The sequence below is a fragment of the Podarcis erhardii genome (genome assembly GCF_964252035.2).
Source record: "Podarcis erhardii genome assembly, chromosome: Z".
Lineage (NCBI taxonomy): Eukaryota > Metazoa > Chordata > Lepidosauria > Squamata > Lacertidae > Podarcis > Podarcis erhardii.
Window position 1 is genome coordinate 19,846,478 of NC_138504.1, and position 20,885 is coordinate 19,867,362.

Consider the following 20,885-nt stretch of genomic DNA (forward strand, 5'->3'; position numbering starts at 1 on the left):
TTTCCGTCATCCCTCACTACTGTGCATGCCTGGAGTGGATGAGATATTCTCATCCCTGGTTAAAAAGACTGTGGTAAAAATTAGGAAAAGCAAATTGGTTAGCTTCAGTCTGGTTCTCATCCCCCCCCCCCATCTTAGGTTCAGTTCTGCACATCTTTACAGCAGTTCACATTTAATTATTTGCTTATATTACAAAAAGCTGCTTGTGAGAATTAATTTAAAAGCAAATTTCTCCTACAGTCCACATTTCGTATGCCATTTTGCCTAATATGTACACTTTGGCAAGCGCTTTTCACTATTATAATGCATTTTTGTATGTTATTTTCATTAATATGTGCATCTTGAGGCTCGCTTCCCCATGGTAGCTGTGTTTTCATGAACATTACACAAATACACATTACATTGCTTAGCAAAATTTATAGAAATTTTATCTCTTCTAGACAATCGTATGGAAGTCTGTTCAAAGTGAAGCCTCGCTTGATTTGTTAGCTCTTTCTCCGAGCTTAAGCATACTTGGGCAGCCAGCAAGTGCGTTTCAAAGATTGCTTATCAGGACCCAAGTCCCATTGAACTCCATGGGGCTTTACTTCTAAGTAAACATTATGTTACAAAAATGAGGACATTACAAACAGACAACCCTTCATCTCTATCCCATCAGTGGAAATTTGTTGTTTCTCCCTCTGGTCTTCTGTTTTCTCACCTTCATGCACTCAGGCAAAAATATTTACCGTTTTTGTCACTCTGACCCTGTTCCCCCCACGCTTCTTAAACCCATTCACTGGCTTCCTATCCGCTCCTGGCTCCTACACAATATTCCTGTCCTCCTCTCGAAAGCTCTCAATGGCTTTGCCCCTTTTTTATCTCCCTGACCTTATTTCCTGACATGTCCCTTCCTGTGACCTTCCCTCCTCCAGCTCTACTACCCTGAGCCAGCCAAAGGTCTTCTGCTTCCTGAGATGATGCCTCCCATTTTCTGTTGTTGCCATAATTCCTCCAACCACTTCCTGAAATTGCTCTAGGCAACTACCTCCCTTATTTCCTTCGCTAAAGCTTAACTGTTCCAGAAGTCCCATGGGATACCTCCCTATTCCACCAGCGGGGAACTATTTTTTAACCTGAAGGCCACATTCCCACATGGGATGGAACCAACAACAAAAGGACCAAGGACCAACGACAAAAGTGGTTTGGGCAGTAGATGGGATTCTTACCTTGGGCACAAACACCAGAGGGGTTTACACACACACACCTCTCTTTCCAGGGGTGCAATAGGTGTTATCATTGTTGAGAGTTATATGCCAATCAGGTAAAAGTAGTCAAGGAAGGCAAAGGCAGAACTGGTGAGGAGTGTGGCACATGGAGAGATGCAAGGGATGGATAGAGAGACCTCTCCCCACATTTTCCCAATTCCCATTGTAACTAAGACAGGGTATGCATTATGATCTAATCTCATAGGGTTGTATTCAACAGAGTTCTAAGGCTATGACTCCATCAGTCATGATATCTTCTTCTTCTTTGATGATCACTCGCAGCAGAGTAAGATTTTCTTCCATGAACACGGTCTTAACAGTGAATCCATAAGTGACTGTGGAGGTCAATTCTGGATCCACAAGTCTTTCCAGTGGGGGCTTAGGTTTCTGGGCAGGAGTTTGCACGTCTTCAAAGTCCATGACACTTTTGGCAAAGGCTGTTCTCCAACTGGAGTACTTGCAGGCCAGTGTTTCCCAATTTTTGGTGTTTATACTACATTTTTAAAAATTGTCTTGAAAGAGTCTTTAAACCACTTTTGTTGACCACCAGCATTACACTTTCCATTTTTAAGTTCGGAATAGAGTATTTGCTTCAGAAGACGATAATCAGGCATCCGAACAACATGACGAAGTTGATGTTGAAGAATCATTGCTTTGACACGGGTGATCTTTGCTTCTTCCAATACACTGGCATTAGTTCGCCTGTCTTCCCAAGTGATGTGTAAAATTTTCTGGAGCCACTGTTGATGGAATCTTTCGAGGAGTTGGAGATGGCATTTATAAGTGGTCCACCCTTCACAAGCATACAGTAAGGTTGGTAGAGGTTGGTAGTATAATAGGTTTGTAAACAAGTGCTTTGGTTTCCCTGTGAGTATCCCCATCCTCAAACACCCTGCTCTTCATTCAGGAGAAAGCTGCACTTGCAGAGCTCAGGTGATACTGGATTTCTGCATCAGTGTCGGAATGATAACTGCCCAGGTAGGAGAAGTGATCAACACTTTCCAACATTACACCATTGAGTTGGATTTGTGGCACTACAGAGGGGTTGTTTTGTGCTCGTTGGTGCAGCACTTTGGTTTTTAGAATCATAGAATTGTAGTATTGTATGGGACCCCAAGGGTCCTAATCATAGAGTCACAGAATTGTAGAGTTGGAAGGGACCACAAGGATAATCTAATCCAACTTCCCGCAATGAAGGAAATTTTGCCCAAAATGGGGCTTGAACCCACAACTCAGATTAAAAGTCTCATGTTCTACCGATGGAGCTATCTGGAGAGTGCCTTCTACTCCAACTCTCTGCAGTGCAGGAGTCTCAACTAGAGCATCCATGATGGATGGTCATCCAACCTCTGCTTAGAAACCTCCAATGAAGAAGTCCACAACCTCCCAAGGGAGACCGTTCCACCGCTGAACAGTTCTCATTATTAGAAAGTTCTTCCTGATGTGTAGTCAGAATCTCCTTTCTTGTAGCTTGAAGCCATTGGTTCAAGCCCTACCCTCCAGAGCAGGAGAAAACAAGCTTGCTCCATCTTCCATGTGACAGCCCTTTAGATATTTGAAGATGGCTACCATATCTCCTCTCAGCCTCCTCCTTTCCAGGCTAAACATACCCAGCTGCCTCAACCATTCCTCATCAGGCTTGGTTTCCACACCCTTGATCATCTTAGTCACCCTCCTCTGCACACATTCGAGCTTGTCAATATCCTTCTAAAAGAGTATTCCAGAATTCTCCTTACAGGACTGAGCATTCTTTCCTTCTCCTCTCCCTGTGTGCCCTCTAATCTGTTTTGTAGGCTCCTCTAGAGGAGATTTGGGGGTGGTAAAGAGGATCGATCTCTATTGCCCTCACAGGAATCCTTACTCTGGCTCCCACTAGCGTAATGAGTTTATTCAACAATACGGTCCTTATTCTTGACATGCCTCCATTTCTCTGTGGTTTCCCTGAATATATTGTAGATTGCAAGCCCCTTGGGTCAGAGATCTGTCACACCTGTTCTTTGTAAAGTACTATCTACAGAGATGGCAATATATAGACAATGTTAATACTAATGCTAATAATAACAGAGAGGAGTAGGACTGAACTGTAAAACTGCACATTGACAACATTCCTCTGCACAAGTACCTGAAAGAAAACTCCACTGAATGCAGTAGAGTTTATGAGCATACTTGCTTACGGCTGAGTGTGCCTTTCCCCTCTTCCTCCCCTGTCCCTTTTCCTCTTATGTATCATGTTTCTTAGATTGTCTTGTTTTAATTTATTGTACACAAGCTATTATAAGAGCCTTTTTGGTTGAACAGTGGGTAGTACAAATGCTCTAATTAAATAAATAAAGGAGAGGATGACATTTTGTTGCAGGCTGTTTCACACAAAATATAAAGAACGGTGCCTATTTGGGTGCCTGTGTGAACACATTGCAATGCTACTGTTAAAACATGCACCGTGTAGAATGAACAGTAGGTTTGCCTCTCACAGCACTGTTATTCACAAACATATTGTACAAACAGTGTACTTTAGGCACAAAGTTGTGGAAATGTTTTTTGGGTGCCACATGTGAAAATGTCTTAAGATAAATGTGATTTTTTTTTGGGGGGGGGGGTGGCCTTCTTGGTTGCAGAGCCAAACCCTGCTGGTTTTCAAAAGATGCTGCCAGAGATAATCTCTCTAGGAAGACAAGTGTCCCAGCTGCATTCCTGATGCCAGCTATCAGGATGTTAGATACCGATATCATCCACATCCAGCACTGAAATGCTTACAACAGAAATACTGCATCTCTAAGCCTGCCTTGGAAGGTCTCCTGTTCACACATTACAGGTTTATGTGGATAGAGTACACTTTTTGATTTGGGCAGTTCAACTGCTGTGTGCACAGGTAAACACTCTGCACACTTGTTGAACGTATGTGAGCACACCTCTGAAACAGATGGAAATTTTTCCTCCAATTTTAATTTTGGGTGTGATTTCTGCATAGACTATGGAACTCTGTTTAAGCTCAGAAGTACTCTCACCTTTTATTTTTACTGTAGGTGAGCCAGACCTGACCTCTGCCATTGAAAGCAGGTTATGGAAGGTGCAACCAGGTACCAGGGTATGAGTGCCTAACTTCCTGGAAAACTGGGATAACTTCTAATAAAATGCCTTTTGAGAACTCAAGTTCTGAGGATAGGCACAGTGTTGAAGGAATTTCTCTTTTCTTAAAAAAAGACATCCTAGAAGCCTTTCCCTCAACCACGCAGATTAGTTTTAATGACTCGGGAGAGGGACTCTGTACATGCTCAGAGGCAAGCTCGCCTTAAAAAAATCTTGCTATGTTCCAAAATTGAACATTGGATCTTGGAGCTTCTGGATTTCGGGGTTGTAGAGAGGTTGGTTTGAGCTCTTGAAGCTGCTTCCTCCACCGCCTCTCTTTCATTCTCTGCTGCAAGGCTGGTTGGAATCAGCGGGCGAGCAGCAGCGAGATCCCTTTAGGGACGTCTAATGGGCCGATTCCATTTCAATTGGATGACGCCACTTGGGTAGCATTAAGAGCTACGGGAAAGGAAGAGCAGGGAAGGTGGGGGGGGGGGGAGAACAGGGGGAGGAGCTAAAAACCCACCCCGCCCCCTCCTGCTCCCTCCATTCACAAGCGCGCAGGCTAGAGCGGCTACATTCACAAAAACAGCTCCACGCGCTGTAACCAGAGCCCGCCCCTTCGGAGACTCGCCCCGCCCCGAAGGAGGGGTCTTGCCTTGTTTCATCCGGAACGGCTCCGGTCGCTCTCCCGGCGACTGTACTTAAAACCACGGACGCGGCTTCTCCCCAGGGCGTCCCTTGGATGGAGTCCGCGGGAGCGCATCTGATAACAGCTCTTGCATCCCAGTCGAGGTGAGTGCCCGCGGAAGGGATGGATGGATGGAGCCATCCAACCTTCTTCCGCGTCCTACTCCGAAGGGTTTATCTGTACCAAGGGAGTGCCGACGCAACTTGCAATCTCTTTCTTACCCCAGCACCTGCGCTACGGAGAGGTCCTGTGTTTTTTACACGGGGTGCTGGTGGTGGCGGCGAGGGATGTTCCGCGCTCCTCCAGGTGTTGGGAGGGAGCGTCGCTTTTCCCTTCTTGCCTGACGCGAGAGCTTTCGCGTTCAATAGAGTTCCTCATCAGGAAGGTTGAGCAGCGGCTGTGGGGCGAGCATGGGTCGCGCTGGCTGACAGTCGCGGCCCCTGTTCAGATCCATCAGCTTTGCTGCTGGAGGAGCGGCGGGTGTTCCTCTCTTGTCTCTTCAAGAAACGGCGGCGGCGGAGGCAGCAGCAGCAGCAGCTTCCCGAAGCGAAGAGTTGCTTAAGGCAGCAGCGTGGCGCCGGGCTCCTGCCTAGGCGGGACTCGACGGCGCTCTGACCCATAATCGGGCAGCCGCCGGATCGTTTCTTCCTGCCTGGCCTGGGGGATCGCCCTGGACACGCTTTGAGGGGAGCCTAGCGGGGATGGAATGGGGCGAGGCAGGAGGTACCTAGCCAGTAAAGACATGAGAAGATATTTCAGTTGTTGGAAGGGGTCTCTTTGTGAATGCGGGGTGGGAGGGAAGGCGACCTTGATTTGTGTTGCCTCGTCTCAGGGTAGAGTTGCTTGTATGTATCTCTGGACGATCTATTCGTTGGCTGGGCGGGGTCGCTCTTCGATGCAGGGGTCGGCGATAGAGTGCTGTCTCGGAACAGCTTCTTATGTGATGGAACAAACCTGACGTGCCCGCAGAACTGCCACTTTTAGAAAAGCAGCTTCTCTCGACTGGAGGGGCTCGGTTCCCTCCCGGGATAAAATAATTGATAACGTTAACACGATTAATAATTAGTTAATTAATAATCCATTAACGGGGGGCAGTGGTAGGTAATTTCAGACTCTGGACGCAAGGGCCCCATGCAACTCCCTCTTTAGAGGGTAAATGTGTATTTACCTTCGGTAAGCCAAAATGTGCTGGTTGGGGGGAACTCCTGCTTGTTCGGCTTAATGGGGCTTCGGAACTGCCTATCCTGTTCATTCCCCCGCCCCTCTCCACCACAGTATATTAAGGTATATTTAGAAAGAGTATGGAGTTGTTGAGACTTCAGGATTGTGGGATCTACAAATGTATTTTTGTTAGACTACTGAGGTCCACCAACCAGAGGTAGCTACAAAATTGAACCAGAGGTAGCTACAAAATTGTGACAAGGGGGTGTGGGAGCCATACGCAAAAAGGTGTGTGGGGAAGCCGTTTATCTCCTGCACCCATGATTCACACATTGCAAATCTACATCTGAGTTAACACAGGATCTGCACCAGGATCTGGTTTAATGCTCCTATTTCACAGGTGAGGAACACTGAGGCTAAAAATAAATGTTTAGCAAAATACTACCCCCCCAAGAGGGTTCACCCCCTCTATTGTTCAGGTTCACTTATTGTTGGGTAAATATTAGGAGTTGAAAATCCTTGCAGACCTGCTGAAAATTGTGCAGTCGATTCCCACCTACCTTCAACCCAAAACTGCTGTATATTGCATAACAAAATCCTTGCTCCCCTAGTAATAGTCTTTGCCATGCCTTCATTTCCCCCAGATTAGTTTGGCAGATTCACCTTTGGTCAAAGTGCTCAAAAATAGCCATTTATATATGTGTGTGCATGTGTTAAAGGGTTGGGCAAAGTCATGGGTGATAGAAGTCTCCACGGCTATTCACTGTGGTAGCTAGGTGAAACCTCCAAGTTCAGAAGCAGTATACCTCTGAAAATCAAATGATTGAGGCAAACCACAAATGGAAGGGTCCTTGCCTCTTAGAAGCTTAAAAGCCTTCAAGCTGTGTTGGCTAGCAACTACTAGAAAAGGAATGTTTGAACGAGGGGCTCCTTGGTCTGGTCAGCAATGCTGCCCTTTTAAATTATTTGCAGGAGTGATGGAGGGTTCATATCCAGAAAACATAAACTTGGGGAGGTGTTAGATGTGCCAGAGAAGGGAGAACAGGTTTTTTTGGGGGGGCAGGGGATGACAGGTGTGTGATGTTTATTATGTCCATTGTAGCTAGAGTAGGATTTGAGGGATAATTAGGGTTGGAGATGCATGGTATCAAACAGCATACCTGATTATAGCTGCCAGCTGCAGCAAGTGACATGTGATCTGGTAAAAGGTGTAGATGTGGGGCTTTCCTTGTTCTTCTTTTTTTTTTTTTTTAAGGAGATCATGAACTCATTTAGGGAAAGGGCTGAACTCATTCAATAGCAGAGCACATGCTTTGAATGCAGAATGCCCCATATTCAATCCCCAGCATCTTCAGGCAGTGCTGCTACTTGCCAGTGTGGACAGTGCAGAGATAGGTGGACCAGTTGTAGAAGGCATCCTCCTGTGTTCCTAACTCCTACAGGGAGCTGGGAAGCAAAACCTGAAAGGGGGCTGATGGACTGGAGGGAGAGATTCAGTACTGGGGCTGGGGGAGGAGAGATTGAACCATCAAGGTGGTGATGAAAGGATGCAAGAATGCTTGATGAGGCAAAGGGGAACTTGTTAGCAGTAACACACCTGGATAATTTAAATTCCATGGGTGAGGGATGTGTTGGAAAATAATAAAAGAAATTAAGCAAGGAAATTGGCATGCCTCCTTAATTGGGGTGAGAGGGTAGGCAGGCTGGTTATTTCTAGCTAGCCAAAAGGCTTCCAGTTACTGAAAGATCTTTCACTCCTTAACTCCTTTGCCATTACAGCAGCTTGATAGAGTTGCTGCCTATTAATAATGCTTTAACTACATAGCATTTGTATTGCATATTGCAGGTGCTAAAATTGCTTCGCAGGCATGGTACTGAGAAATCCTTGCAAAGCCTTGCAAGGTAGGCAGGTAGCATTACTCCCTATGGCAGGTGGGGGGCTGAGGCTGGGATGTGGTGGTTCCAAGGAACCTTCAGTGCAGGCGAGCCCAGGAGTAAGTTTTCCTATGTTCACTGGGGGCTGCTTTTGGGATAAGATTGCAGCACTTGTGAGTTTGTGACTGAGGCAAGGATTTCATTGAGGACTTTTGAAGCTGCAACTAGCATTCTTTAGCCCTGTGGTACACAGGCATCCACCCCACACAAGAGAGATCAGTATTGTTTTAAAAATCCAAATTCTTTTTTAATTAGGCCACACCCTCCTGGATGGGACCAGGTTGCTGCTGGAAAAGATGCTCCTGGGATAAAGCAGGGCTATCTTGTTGAATAGAGTTGAATAAAGAGAACAATTATATATATGCATGCATGTGGCTTGTGTGCTTGAATGGAAGGAAATGCTTTATGTGCAGGCTCCAACCTGTCTGTATCTGAATATTCACACTCAAATCCATGTCAATCTCCCTGTTTCAGGAAGAAAACAAACAAACTGCTTATCAGTTCTGCCTAAATAGAAGCATTTTGTGTAAATCAAAAGTGTATATCTTCTTCTTGGACCAACTCTTCCACTGGCATAGAAGATTACCTGCTTATTCATTTGTTTCTAATGATAAGGTAACCAGGTAACAGTAGTCTTCATGAAAAATTGGGATGGGATAAATAGTTCCCTGGATGATTTTAGTTTTGGGGTTAACAGTTGAGGAAACAATCACTTTCTCTCCCCTTCTCCTGATCTGTGTAAGAACAATGAATTGCCAGTTTCCAGCTGCCCCATAGATCTGTGGGGACTAACATTAGGGTGAGCAAATCTAACCTAGGGCTAAATTAAAATTGCAGCCCAGCCAACAAATCATCTTTGCTGGACAGTATTTGGGTAGTATATGAAATGGCTGCTCCAATGTCCACACTCATTGCCTCGGTTTGTAAAAATCAAGGCTGCACAAGGATTTACTAAGCCTGCCATGAAACTGCACGCTGTGTGCCCTTCTGTGCAATATCTTGTGGGTGTGTTGGGCTGAGCATCACAAGAAATGATGGGGAGTACAGTCAGAAGCACTTTCTTCTTCTTTAAAGTGTCCAGGTGCTCTGTGGGGTGGCAAAGTAGGAAATAGGTCCCCGAGTTGAGTCATGGCTCAAGTGAAGCCTTTTTTTTTTTTTGTAAATTGGGAGGGCCACACTTAAACTTGCTTTCCACCTTGCTTCATCACTTTGGTGTCGGGGAATCATGATAGCTGGTTGGCAGAGGTGTGTGACTTGCCTTCTGCTGAAGAGTGAAGGGGGTCATTAGCTCCTCTTGTCTGTCAGGCGCTGCTTTGCCATCCTTTTTCAATGGCTTGCTCTGTAGTGTGGCTTCCCCACTCAGCTGCTGCGGCTGCCAACTCCTTTCTATTCACCCTCTCTGCCTCTCTCCCCTTTTCCCTTCACTGCAGTATCTATTTCAGTCCCTCCTGCCGGCTGGATTGGATTCATCGCATCCGGAATGGCAAACAATTTATTGTCATTCAATCCTCTTTTCTCTCTTCTTCATCTTCTCCCTCCCTCCCCTCCCTCCATCAATCCTGTTTGGTGCTGGAGAATCTTGCTGGGTCCTAAAGGTTGTCTGGTCAAAATTTGGGCTCAACTAGGCTAGCATGTGAATAATAGCTTTTACAGAAAGGTTGTGCTTCTGGAAATTTAAGATGTTGCCTTATACGGAGCCAGACCATTGATCCATCTAGTTCAGTATCATCTTCACTGGTGGGCAGTGGCTTTGAGGACCTTCCCCTTCCCTATCTGGAGATGCTGGGGGTGGAATCAGGTACCTGCTGTGTGAAAAGCATGGTCTCCACCACTCAGCTGGGCCATCTGCACATTGGTGGCTGAAATTCTATGCTGAGAAAAGCTGGCATTGTGCGTTCAAACCTCCCTTGGTGGTCTTAAGGACTAGAAGCACTGTGTGTTTCATTGCTTAACAAAAAATGAAGATTCTCAGGCTACCCAGTCTGATGAGTCCTGTCTGTGCATCCTGTTCAAAGTTTCAAATTGGGCAGTGTAAATTTGCAGGACTACAGAATGGTGCTTATTGGTTCAAAGTTGTGGCATTGAACCCATGAACAAACTCAACCTGGTACCCTTGAACAAACAGCTTTTCAGCTAAAAAAAAAAAAATCATCCTTGCAATTGCCTTGTGAGGTAGGCTACTTGGAGAGTTAGCAATATGTTTGACCAACCCAGATGAATGGGAGATTTTACTTGCATCTATATAGAAAGACAGCTTTTTTGGGGGGGGGGGGAGATCCTGGTTGATAAGATTGGTTGTCAACCAGATCAAGCATTGCACTTCTGGCCCAGAATCGGGGCTGTGAGGTTCCAAGTCAGGCAAGCCTGCCCTTGCTGGCTGTATTGCTCTGAGCTCATTTCACTGTGATGATTGTGGTTGTGGTTGTTACATTTATATCCCACCTTTCCTCTAAGGTGTTCAAGGCAGCATACATAGTTCTCCCTCCTTCCCATGTTATCTCTACAACAGCCCTGTGAGGTAGGCTGAGAGAACAGTGACTGGCCCAACCATCACCCAGTGGGCTTCATGACTCAGCGAGGATTTGAACTCAGGTCTCTCAGGTCCTAGACTAAAACTCTAACCACTGCACCAACTCACTCTCTGAAGCACCTGATCCGAAGTTCATACTTGTGCCAGAGGCAGGGCTTAGTTTAGCTACCCATTTAGCTTAGCTTCCTCTTCACTGTGCCTTTCTGCTGGATTGCATCTCATGCTAACAATACTGTCCTATACATGCCTTCTCTGAAGTACCATAGGGGGCACTGACTCCCAGGTAAGAGGGTATTGGATTTGCAGTCTTCACACAAGAGTTTACATGTGCCTCTTTCTCCCCTCTCTGCCAGCTAGCAGTACTTAATACAGCTTGTCAACATGAGGCAGAATACAGAAAAGAAATAGTATGCACTCTGTAGTAGTCAATGTAGATTTTTAATCTTGCATGGGAGGCTGATTTAAGAAAAGGTCCATGTCAGCATTGTGACAGTGGGGCAAATCCTCCATTGGAGGAATAGGTAAAAACATGCTGGGTTTTGCAAGCAGGAACAAAGCCATGCAAATTCCCCAATATGCATATGGAGAGAGATAACCCTTTTCCTTTGCACAAGGAGGACCTTGCCCTTTGTGCAATGCCTGTCTTAGCTTCTATGCATTAGCAAAACTTTCCTCAACCCGGATGCCTTCCAGATATTGTTGGGCTACATCCCTCATTGGCCAGAGCCAGCCTGATCAATGGTTAAGGACAATGGGAGTGGTAATCCAAAACATCTGGAGGGTACCAGGTTGAGGAGGGCTGCTCTGGCACTGAGATGCTTCCACCGCCATCCAGAATGGGGGTGTACTTCAGCAGAGCCCTGCAGGTAACTATGGCTCTCTCCTTGTCTGTTTATAGTCCAACAGATAAACTCTACATACCGAATGCTTGCAGCTCTTCCCTGAACAATCATGAGAAGAGTGATGTATAATGGGTATGGGGAACGAGACAATGTTGCTGTATCCAGTGGTAGAAAATTTCCCAGTGCACTGTTTTTCCATAGAAAAATTTCCATTTCACATGTTCATAAGCAACAATTAATGGGTGCCAATTGCAAAAGCAATATTAGGCAAGCTTGGCAACTTCAGAGCTTTAAACTCTGGTTTCCTAAATACAAGTAAAATAAAAGCATGCTAAATTAGATCACACTCCAGGCCAGCAGAATTCACACACACACACACACACACACACACACACACACCCCCGAAGCAAAATGCCTCAATTTGCATAGGAAATATTTACAACTCAACGTCTTCCAGGAAACTCACATCATGGCATCTCCTCCTCCCTGGACTTAGAGGTGCATGATGGAGCTGGTATTGCTTTTCTCAGCCTCTTGCAGCCAGCCAGCCAGCCAGCCAGCCATGCTGCATCACCCAGCTGCATCCAGGAGCTTTACTGCCATGAATTTCTTGAAGAGTGAAAGCCTTGTGCTCTTTGCCTGCCAAACTTGGTGAGAATGAGAAGGGGGGGGGGCGGGTGTTGCGTGTGTGTGAAAGGAACGGAAATGGAGAAGAAGAAGAAAAAGAAGAAAAGGGGAGGGGAGAAATGAGGGTATAGAAAGATTGAATGTAGGGAAAGAAAAGATGCTGTTAAAGAAAATGGTCCTTTGCCGTGGGTTCCCCCTCTCTGAGTTCACACCTCACCACAGACGCTATTATCCACTTGTTGCCACTCTCTGTGGTCAGCGATTGTACCATTTTCCAGCAGGAGTGGACCAAGGTATGTTCTCTTTACTCTTCTCACTGCTTGCTTGTTTGGTGAAAGGGAGTGAACAGGCAGAAACCACAAGCAGCAGTAGCCAGGAGGCCCTGGGAATTGAGTGGGTTTTGATGGATACCCAATAATGCTGACCCCTGATGTTGGCTTCCTAATGTAGAATGTGTTGCAAAGAAAATGCTGAGCTGAAAACATAAAGCACATGTTGTTGGTGAGGTAGCACCCTTCACTTAGTAGGCAATGAGCCTCCTGGGTGATTTTGAGCTGTGTACTCTGGCTTCCAAACTTTTTGGGCATGGTTACATGCACACCATACATTTAGAGCACATGTGAAGTACCTGGCATCCCCAAAGAATATTGGAAGCTGTAGTTCGCCCCTCACAGAGTTATAATTCCCAGTACCCTTAACAAACTACAGTCCCCAGGATTATTCAGGGGAAGCCATGTGCTTTAAATGTATGGTAAATCTGGCAGTCATTACAATTCCCTCTCCTGTATTGTATATTTAAGGTTCCTGTGTATTTAAAGTTCCTGTGTTTACTCTGGTAAAAAAAAAAGGAAGCCTTCTGCACATGCTCAGTTGTTGAAGACACATGGGCCTGATTCAAAGAAAGCTCTGGTCCCTCTTCTCTTTGCACCTGCCACCCCCCTCCCCCAACCTAATCCTACAACTCTTTCCAAGCTCATCTTGCCTTGCCTGGAAGCTCAACTTTGCTTTAAATGAATCTGGGCTAGCTGTTTTTTTCCCCTTTGGCAGGAAGAACACCCAAAGTAGTGCTGGCTTTTAGCAATCAAAGGAAGATGGCTCTTGATCTTCACTCTTCTTCAAGGTCGACCTGGCTAACAAAAATCAATCTTCCCACTGCTCTTTTCCTCGTTTCATCCTGCTCAGGCAGCATTTGTTACCAGCTTCTCTGGCTTCATTGACTCACTTGCCTATATAGAGACTAGTTTGCTGACCTTAAAAATGGGGGGGGGGGAGACCAGTCCCCTCCTCTAAGGAGGGAGAGACTCCTAAAATTGTAGGGAAGAATAGCCAGTGTGGGACTTTTTGGCTTACACCATAAATAGCCCCCTACAGTGATTTTGTCTTGGCTCCTGAGAGCCATGGGTAGGGATGGATGACTCTTTTCATTTCTCATTTTCCCAGTCATAAGTTCAGTTCTCCAAATTTATGCATGAACCTGTGACATGCTTTTTAAACGTCCTGAAAATTCACCCATGTTCTCTCTCTCTCTCTCTCTCTCTCTCTCTCTCTGAATATAACACTTTTATATGTAATTTTGCCAGCTGTACACATTTTTGCAAGCCATTTATCCTAATGTTGTGTTGTTGTATTATATTGTTACCAGTTCTTGCATTATTATGCACACTGTCCCTTAATGTGTGTATTTTGGTCTGAGAACTGCAGTGCAAAATTCAGAGAAGTGTTAATTTTGAAGGATGGCTGCATTTCAGTTCCAGTATAACTTCAGAAAGTGTGGCTTTTAGTTGGGCTTGCATTAAAAATTAACCAAACTGATATTTTTCTTCTTCCACTAGCCTTGGTGTTCTGGAACCTAGTTTGAGTAGCCATACTGAATAACTTTTTCAGTATGCCCCATACTGAATAACTTTTTCTCAATCCCCCTCCCCCTCCCTGTCTTCTGGGGATTCTAGGGCACTTCTAGCATGGGCTTGGTTTGCAGATGGGTTGTTGAGTTATTGCAGATGGGGTTGTGGGCAACTTCCTCCCCCCCACCAACCTTGCCAGATTTTCTCTGGAAAGGATCAATCTGAATTAAATAGTGGTAGGGATATGCGCTGGGTCTCCTACACTGTGAGAAGGTTGGCATTGCTCTGTGGCTGGAATGAGGAGCCTCCAGATGCTATTGGACTGCAACTCTCATCATCCCTGATCAATGGCCATGCTGACTGTGGCTGTTAGGAGTTGCAGTTCAGCAGCATCTGGAGGGCCCAAAGTTCCCCATACCTGCTGTACGGGCATGTAAAGGAAAGAGTACCCAGTCCCACTCTGCACAAAGTAGCAGATGAATCAGGAGATCATGTTGTTTTTCAGATCAGATGCCTTGTACAAGCCAGGTGCCACCTTGCCTGAAAGGGAGGGTTGCAATTTTAAGCCACAAGATTTCCAGAGGCTCCCAACATTAGGAGATAGCAATGCTTAAAAAACGAATTGCCTGATGTGTGTTAATAGGCACAATATTTCTTCATGAGTACCAGCTGTGCCTTGCTGTTTTTTTAATTGGTAGTTCCAGCCCACTGCAAGAGATGCATGTCCCACCCCTCCCTCCATAAAAGTTCCTGATCCAAGACTATCAGCCAGACACAGCGTTTCTCAACGTTGGGCTGCCAAATGTGGCTGGACTATGACTCTTACCATACCTAGCTAGCTGGACCAGTGGTCAGGGATGAATCATAGAATTGCAGAGTCAGAAGGGCCCCCAAGCACCATCTAGTCCAATCTCCTGCAATGTAGGAATCTCAGCTAAAGCATCCCTGACAGATGAACATCCAACCTCTGCTTTAAAACCTTCAATGTAGGAGAGTCTACAACCTCCATTCAAACAGCTCTTCCTGTCAGAAAGTTCTCCCTGATGTTTCGTCAGAATCTCTTGTAACTTGAATCCATTGGTTCAGGTCCTATCTTCAGAGCAGGAGAAATCAAGCTTGCTCCATCTTCCATGTGACAGTCTAACAACATTTTGGGACCAAAAGTTGAGAAAGGCTGCTAGAGCATAGATGTCTCAATTTCTCCTCTGCCCCAACAAAATGTCTTGATTGGTCTTTTAGTGTTGTGATTTAACAGTGGGGTGGACTCCCCCCCCCTTTGCTTTTTGTTTCTTCTCCTGCAGGACCTTCTGATGTTCCCTGCTGACTGGAGCCTTCATCCTTCCCCAGAATGCCCTTTCCGGCCAGCACCACTGAGCGCAGCTCTGAAGACACCATGGCTTCAGCGCCTGAGGATTTCCAGCAAGTCCTTTCCATCGACCAGATTTGTGCTATCCGTGCCACCAATGACTACGTGGAGAGACCTGCCTCATCCAAGCAAGCTCCCTCCACTCCATCCCAGTCGCAAGCAGCCCACAAGCAGGAGGTGGCTCAGGAACGCCTGGTGCCCACCACCATCCAGGACCTTCAGCCTGGCCAGCCACCCCTCCAGCAGCCTCTGAGCCATTCCAGCACTGCCAGCTCCATCTCCCACAGCACCACAGCCTCAGAGCAGAGGCTCATCACACCATCGCACTCTAGGCACTCGCTTGTCCGGAATCAGCCCCAAGCAGGTGACCCAAAGCCTGAGGAGCTGCGGAAGGGGACATCTGAGAAGCCTCGTGTCGCCCATGCTGGCCACCTCTTCATCTGCGAGGAATGCGGCCGCTGCAAGTGTGCCCGCTGCATGGCGACACGCAGCTTGCCCTCTTGCTGGCTTTGCAACAAGCGCTGCTTCTGCTCACCAGAGAACCTCATTGACTATGGGACTTGCCTCTGCTGTGTCAAGGGCATTTTCTACCACTGCTCCTCAGATGATGAGGACACCTGTGCCGATGACCCCTGCTCTTGTGGCCCGGGATCCTGCTGTGCCCGCTGGGCTGCCATGAGTTTCCTCTCTTTGTTCATGCCCTGCCTGTGCTGTTACTTTCCCACCTTGGGGTGCCTCAAACTTTGCCAGTGGGGCTACGATGCCTTTAAGCGGCCTGGTTGTCGCTGCCAGAACCACACCAATACTGTCTGCAGGAAGATCTCCACCACAACCAGTGGAGCCACTCTCCCTAAGACTTTGGACAAGCCAGTATAACTTCCCACAGGAAGTGGGCGGGGGGGGGAGGGGGGAACACCCGGCTGTTCTTCATCATTGTGTTGTTCCTTCAGGTTCCCCTGCTGGAATCTTACAGCTTGGGAACAAAGCAATGATGGAATAGCCAGCCAGCTATGCAAGCTCCCTTTGGAGCTTGTTCCGTGATAGATATAAATTGTCCCTGTGAGCAAGATTAGGCTCTAGGGCTTTTAATGTGTCCTCAACATTGGACAAGTAGAGTGGGAAGCTGAGGCATGCACTAAATCAGCATGGTTGGTGGTGGTGGAAGGGGGGGGGGAGGGTGTAGTTTTGCTATAGGATGGCTCAGGATTCTGACCTCCAGAATGCCTTATGAGTTGCTCTCCTGTGGTGGGTTTTAAAAACAAAACAAAACCAGAAAGGAAAAGGGTATTTCACCCAAGCACTATGATAGCCTGAGAAACAGTCTATTGTAAAAACAAAGCAAAAAACAAATCCCATTATTTTTTCACTTCTGATACCCATACCTAATGGCTTGTATTCTGCTCCTTCTGCCATGCACAATTTGCAGATGGGGGAGAGGCTAGCAAAACTGTAGCAAATGCAAGGTAGCTGGGCCAAGTGTGGGATGGGCACCTTCGGTAGTTCCTGGCTGGGGAGATGCGAAACTGTTGAGGGTTGATAGCCTCCCTAAAAGGAGGAGAAAGCCCAAAAGCTTATGTGTCTTTTTTAAAAGGAAGGAAGGAAGGAAGGGTTGGCTCACCAATTTAGGGTAAAACCTCTTTACTTTTTGTAGGGGTGGCAAAAGTTGGAATCATCATTCACTGTAGCAACAACGGGGTAGTTTAAAGAGTCTTGCTAGCCTAAAACAAAGCAAGCCCTCAATCTCCATTTCCTCCTAAGCTTATCTGGTACCAGATACCATGGACAGTCACTGTGAGTCTAAAGCCAGAAGTGACTCCTTTGGCTGATCTTAAACTGCAAGACATTTCTGGTGTCTTGCAGGCAAAAGTTACTTCTATGGTTGATGTATCCTTTCTCCCATCTCTTCAAGAGCAGAGGCCTTCTCAACCCAGTCAGATGGCCGGAGTACAAGAAGTATATTATTATTATTATCATTATTTTAAAATTTAGCACCCACGACACAGTTTCTCTTTGAAACAGTGAGTGTTTTTTTGTTGTTGTTTTTTTAAAAAAAGCTCAAGGGAAAAGAGTTATGGTTTCCTTTGCCTGAAAACCTTAGCTTTCAGTTAAGTATATCCTGCAATTTGAATAGAGGGCGGGACATATGCAGTGCAATGGGTTATGTTTGTCATTGACTCCTCCCTGCCTAACCCAAAGCACTTTGGTTCCACTTGAGTACAGAAGGATGATGTAGGTATGGCTCAGAAAGTTTTATGCTATGACTTTTAGGAGAGACTGACCCAGGAGCTAAGGAGCAGACATTGTGTGCAGGAGGTTCCATACTTGGCACCTCCAGGAAGGGCTTGGGAAGGCTCCTGTGTGAAATTTGGAAGATGTGCTGCCTGTCAATGCAGATAGCACTTTGCTGGCTGGATGGCTGATCTGATGAGGTATGAAGAAGGTGTGATAGCTCAAAGCATTATATATACCTTTTCAGGTAGCAGGCAAACCTGTGGGTTATATCCAAGACTAGTCCTATGTAGAGAATAGGACTGTTGACATAGAGCAAGCTGTTGCCATTAATGGACATGACTACCTTGGGTTCATTACTTTTAATGGGTCTACTCTGAGTAAAACTTGGTAAGGTACAACCCCATGTCTCCTGTGGTCAAAGGAGCAGTCCCTCTGATCCCCTGCAACTCTCTAGATATTGACTTAAAATATCTGTCATCCTTGACCACAGTCTGTGCTGGTGGGGGTTAATGGGACTTGGAAACCAACAACATATGGAGGGCAGCAGGTTCCCCACCCTGGCCTTATAACAAAATGGGTGGGGAGAGGGTGGTGGTGACAAAATGTGTGTTACTCAGACCCTTTGGTTCACATTCTTGTTCCTAAATTTGCATGTTGCTTCTGCTTATTTTCATATTAGTTTTGTAAATGTTTAACTAAGGCGGGGATGAGAAACCTTTTACAGCAAGAAGGCTGCATTCCCATGTTGGACAACCTTTCAGAGGGCCACATACAAGTGGTGATGGGTTCAGCTGCAAAAATGGGTGGAGCATGTGGATGTGGCTGATCTGTGTAGATTCCAAATCTGCAAAAGCTACATACGACATCTCACCATCCTTGGTTCTAGGCAAGCAAATGACATTAATTATAGTTCAAGGACGCATTCCAGCCTAGCGAAATCATTCAAGGGGCGTGTGGTCCCAAGGGCCATATACAAAGGTGTGGAGGGCTACATTTAATCCTTAGGCTTCAGGTTACCAGACCTGGACCTAGGGAATGAAAAGGAGATGAAAACGGCCCACACACATTGCCATCCTGGATGAATGCTTGATAGGTAGACGCCAAAGCTAGGCCTGCTCAGCATGTTCTCTGCTGCTCAGATTGCAAACCTGAGTCGGGGTTCTGCAATCCAGCAAAGGTAGAATGGTGACTGAGCCACTGTTAGGTTAAGTTGTCCTTCTATGATCCCATGTTGTCCAGGCATGCCTTAGACCCACCAAAGGGAATGGTTTTAGAGTTGGGTGTGATGCTGCTTTCTTTTGAGGGCACTGCAAGTTAGGTGCCCAAGCATGCAGACCACAGAAAACACCCCGCCAATTTCTTCTCATTGTTTTAGAAGTTGCTTTGATTATATTTTTGAGTGTGCAATTGTTAGTGACATACATTTATGATGGCTTGTGATAACCTGCTATGAATGGTGCCATAGACAAGATCTGGCTTCTTGGTACATTTCTGCTAATGCCAAAGGACTCTCTTAAGCTGTGTGCATTATGCCAGTTTCGGGCTGCTTTGTTTATTGGAGTACTTTAGAGGCTTCTTTCCAGGGGTTTCTTGCACTGTGTTAAGTGGAATGTGGAAAGTGCCAGAGGCTGTTTTTCGTCCAAATCTTGGTTGCCACTTCTGATCATAGTGGCCTCCTTTTTGTGGATTTGGAAGCATTAATGCCTCTTATTTTTTCCCTTCTAAAACTTTTTTCCTACCCCCCCCCCCCAAAAGAACCCTGGTAAAAGGGTGGCTTCTTTTTCAAAAGTGGGTGAGAACAGGGCATGGTTTTTTGCAAAGGTCAGAACAACATACCCTCCAACATTTCTCCGATGAAAATAGGGACGTCCCATTCCATAATGATAATTTTACTATTTATACCCCACACACCTTACTGGGTTGCACCCAGCCACTCTGGGCAGCTTCCAACATATATAAAAACATAATAAAACATTTAAAAAACTTCTCTATACAGGATTGCCATCAGGTGGCTTGGGGGGTCGGATAACTCCATACCCTCCAACATTTTCCGACGAAAATAGCGACATCCCAAGGGAAAGTGGGACATTCCGGGATCAAATCAGAAACTGGGATGGCTTCTCTAAATCAGGGATGTCCCTAGAAAATAGGGACACTTGGAGGGTCTGCAGAACAACGGAGATGGTTCTTGTCTGACCCAGTCAAGTGAAAATAATCACTCATGTGTTGCAGTAGAGTCCTTCTCAAAGACCCATGGACTCTCTTGCTGCCTAGGCACGGTCATTAGGGGTGTAAGGGGGCTCCGTTTTCCATTCCTCCCTGTGTTCATTGTATGAAGCACTGTTTCCACTGCACTGCAGTTCCTCTTCTACCAAAACCTGTGTTAATCGTCTTGCTGTCCACTGTGGTGAAATTAAGTAACTTATGTAAATCACATTGTCATTAGTTATTCCACGTCATCCATTTCAATACAAAGCAAATGTAATGCATATATGGGAGGTGGTGATGGGGGGACGCAAACAGTTAGGTATGGCTAGTAAACTGAAAGCAAAGACAGTGAATACTGATTGTAGTTGTTAAAATGGTTTCTGTTCCGGATATGGGATTAATAAGTGAACACCAGCAATTTCTGCTCCCGTTTCTGTTGCAAGGGTGAAACAGCATTGTATTTGGTCCCATTAGTTTGCATAGCCGCCAAAAAAAGAATATTTTGGGTCTCTGGGCCCATGCAACTCCCTGAAGTAATGTTGCCTGCTTTCTCCCTTGACCCCTTGTTACAACAAGGTTATATCCTCTGTTTGAAAGCACCTGCCCTTTGTCAGGATGCTTTGAGTAGGTTTATTTCCTCCTCCAGAAGGCCCCTTGCATTTGAGATCCAAAGGGACCACATACTATGGGATTCAAGACACTCTCACCCTCTGTTGGGTAAAAAAAAAAAAAAAAAAAAAAAAAAAAAAAAAAAAAGGCATTTTGTATAGTGTGTCCTCTAAAATTGTGTCCTCCCCCTCACCTCATACAAAGCATAATACCTGCTCATAATGTACCATCTCATTGTGTATAGATATATTTTTACCACACTTTTACCATTAAAAAAAATATTTATTTGAAATGTTTATTTTAAAGTTATTAAAAATTGCATCTTAATGTATTTATTATAACGCTCTTAGTTGTGTGCCTCTTTTCCTCTCTTTCTCTCGCAAATCTAATTAAGCTGTTGCTGAAACAATGCTGAAATTTGAAAAAAATTAATTCTATGGGTGGTGTTTGTAACCACTTCAATGCAGCTATTCAATAAAATATATATTAATTTTGAATCCGTTTCTTGTTCTGGTCTTTGTGGAAGG

At 45.6% G+C, this 20,885-nt stretch overlaps 1 protein-coding gene across 1 annotated transcript; it reads left to right on the plus strand.

The window, feature by feature from the left end:
• The first annotated feature begins 4,989 nt into the window (after positions 1 to 4,989).
• On the plus strand, positions 4,990 to 19,288 carry SPRY3 (sprouty RTK signaling antagonist 3). The gene is made up of 2 exons (XM_081848174.1): positions 4,990 to 5,108; positions 15,245 to 19,288. The coding sequence occupies exon 2, from the start codon at positions 15,292 to 15,294 to the stop codon at positions 16,183 to 16,185; it is 894 nt and encodes a 297-aa protein (XP_081704300.1). The 5' UTR covers positions 4,990 to 5,108; positions 15,245 to 15,291; the 3' UTR covers positions 16,186 to 19,288.
• The last annotated feature ends 1,597 nt before the right edge of the window (positions 19,289 to 20,885 follow it).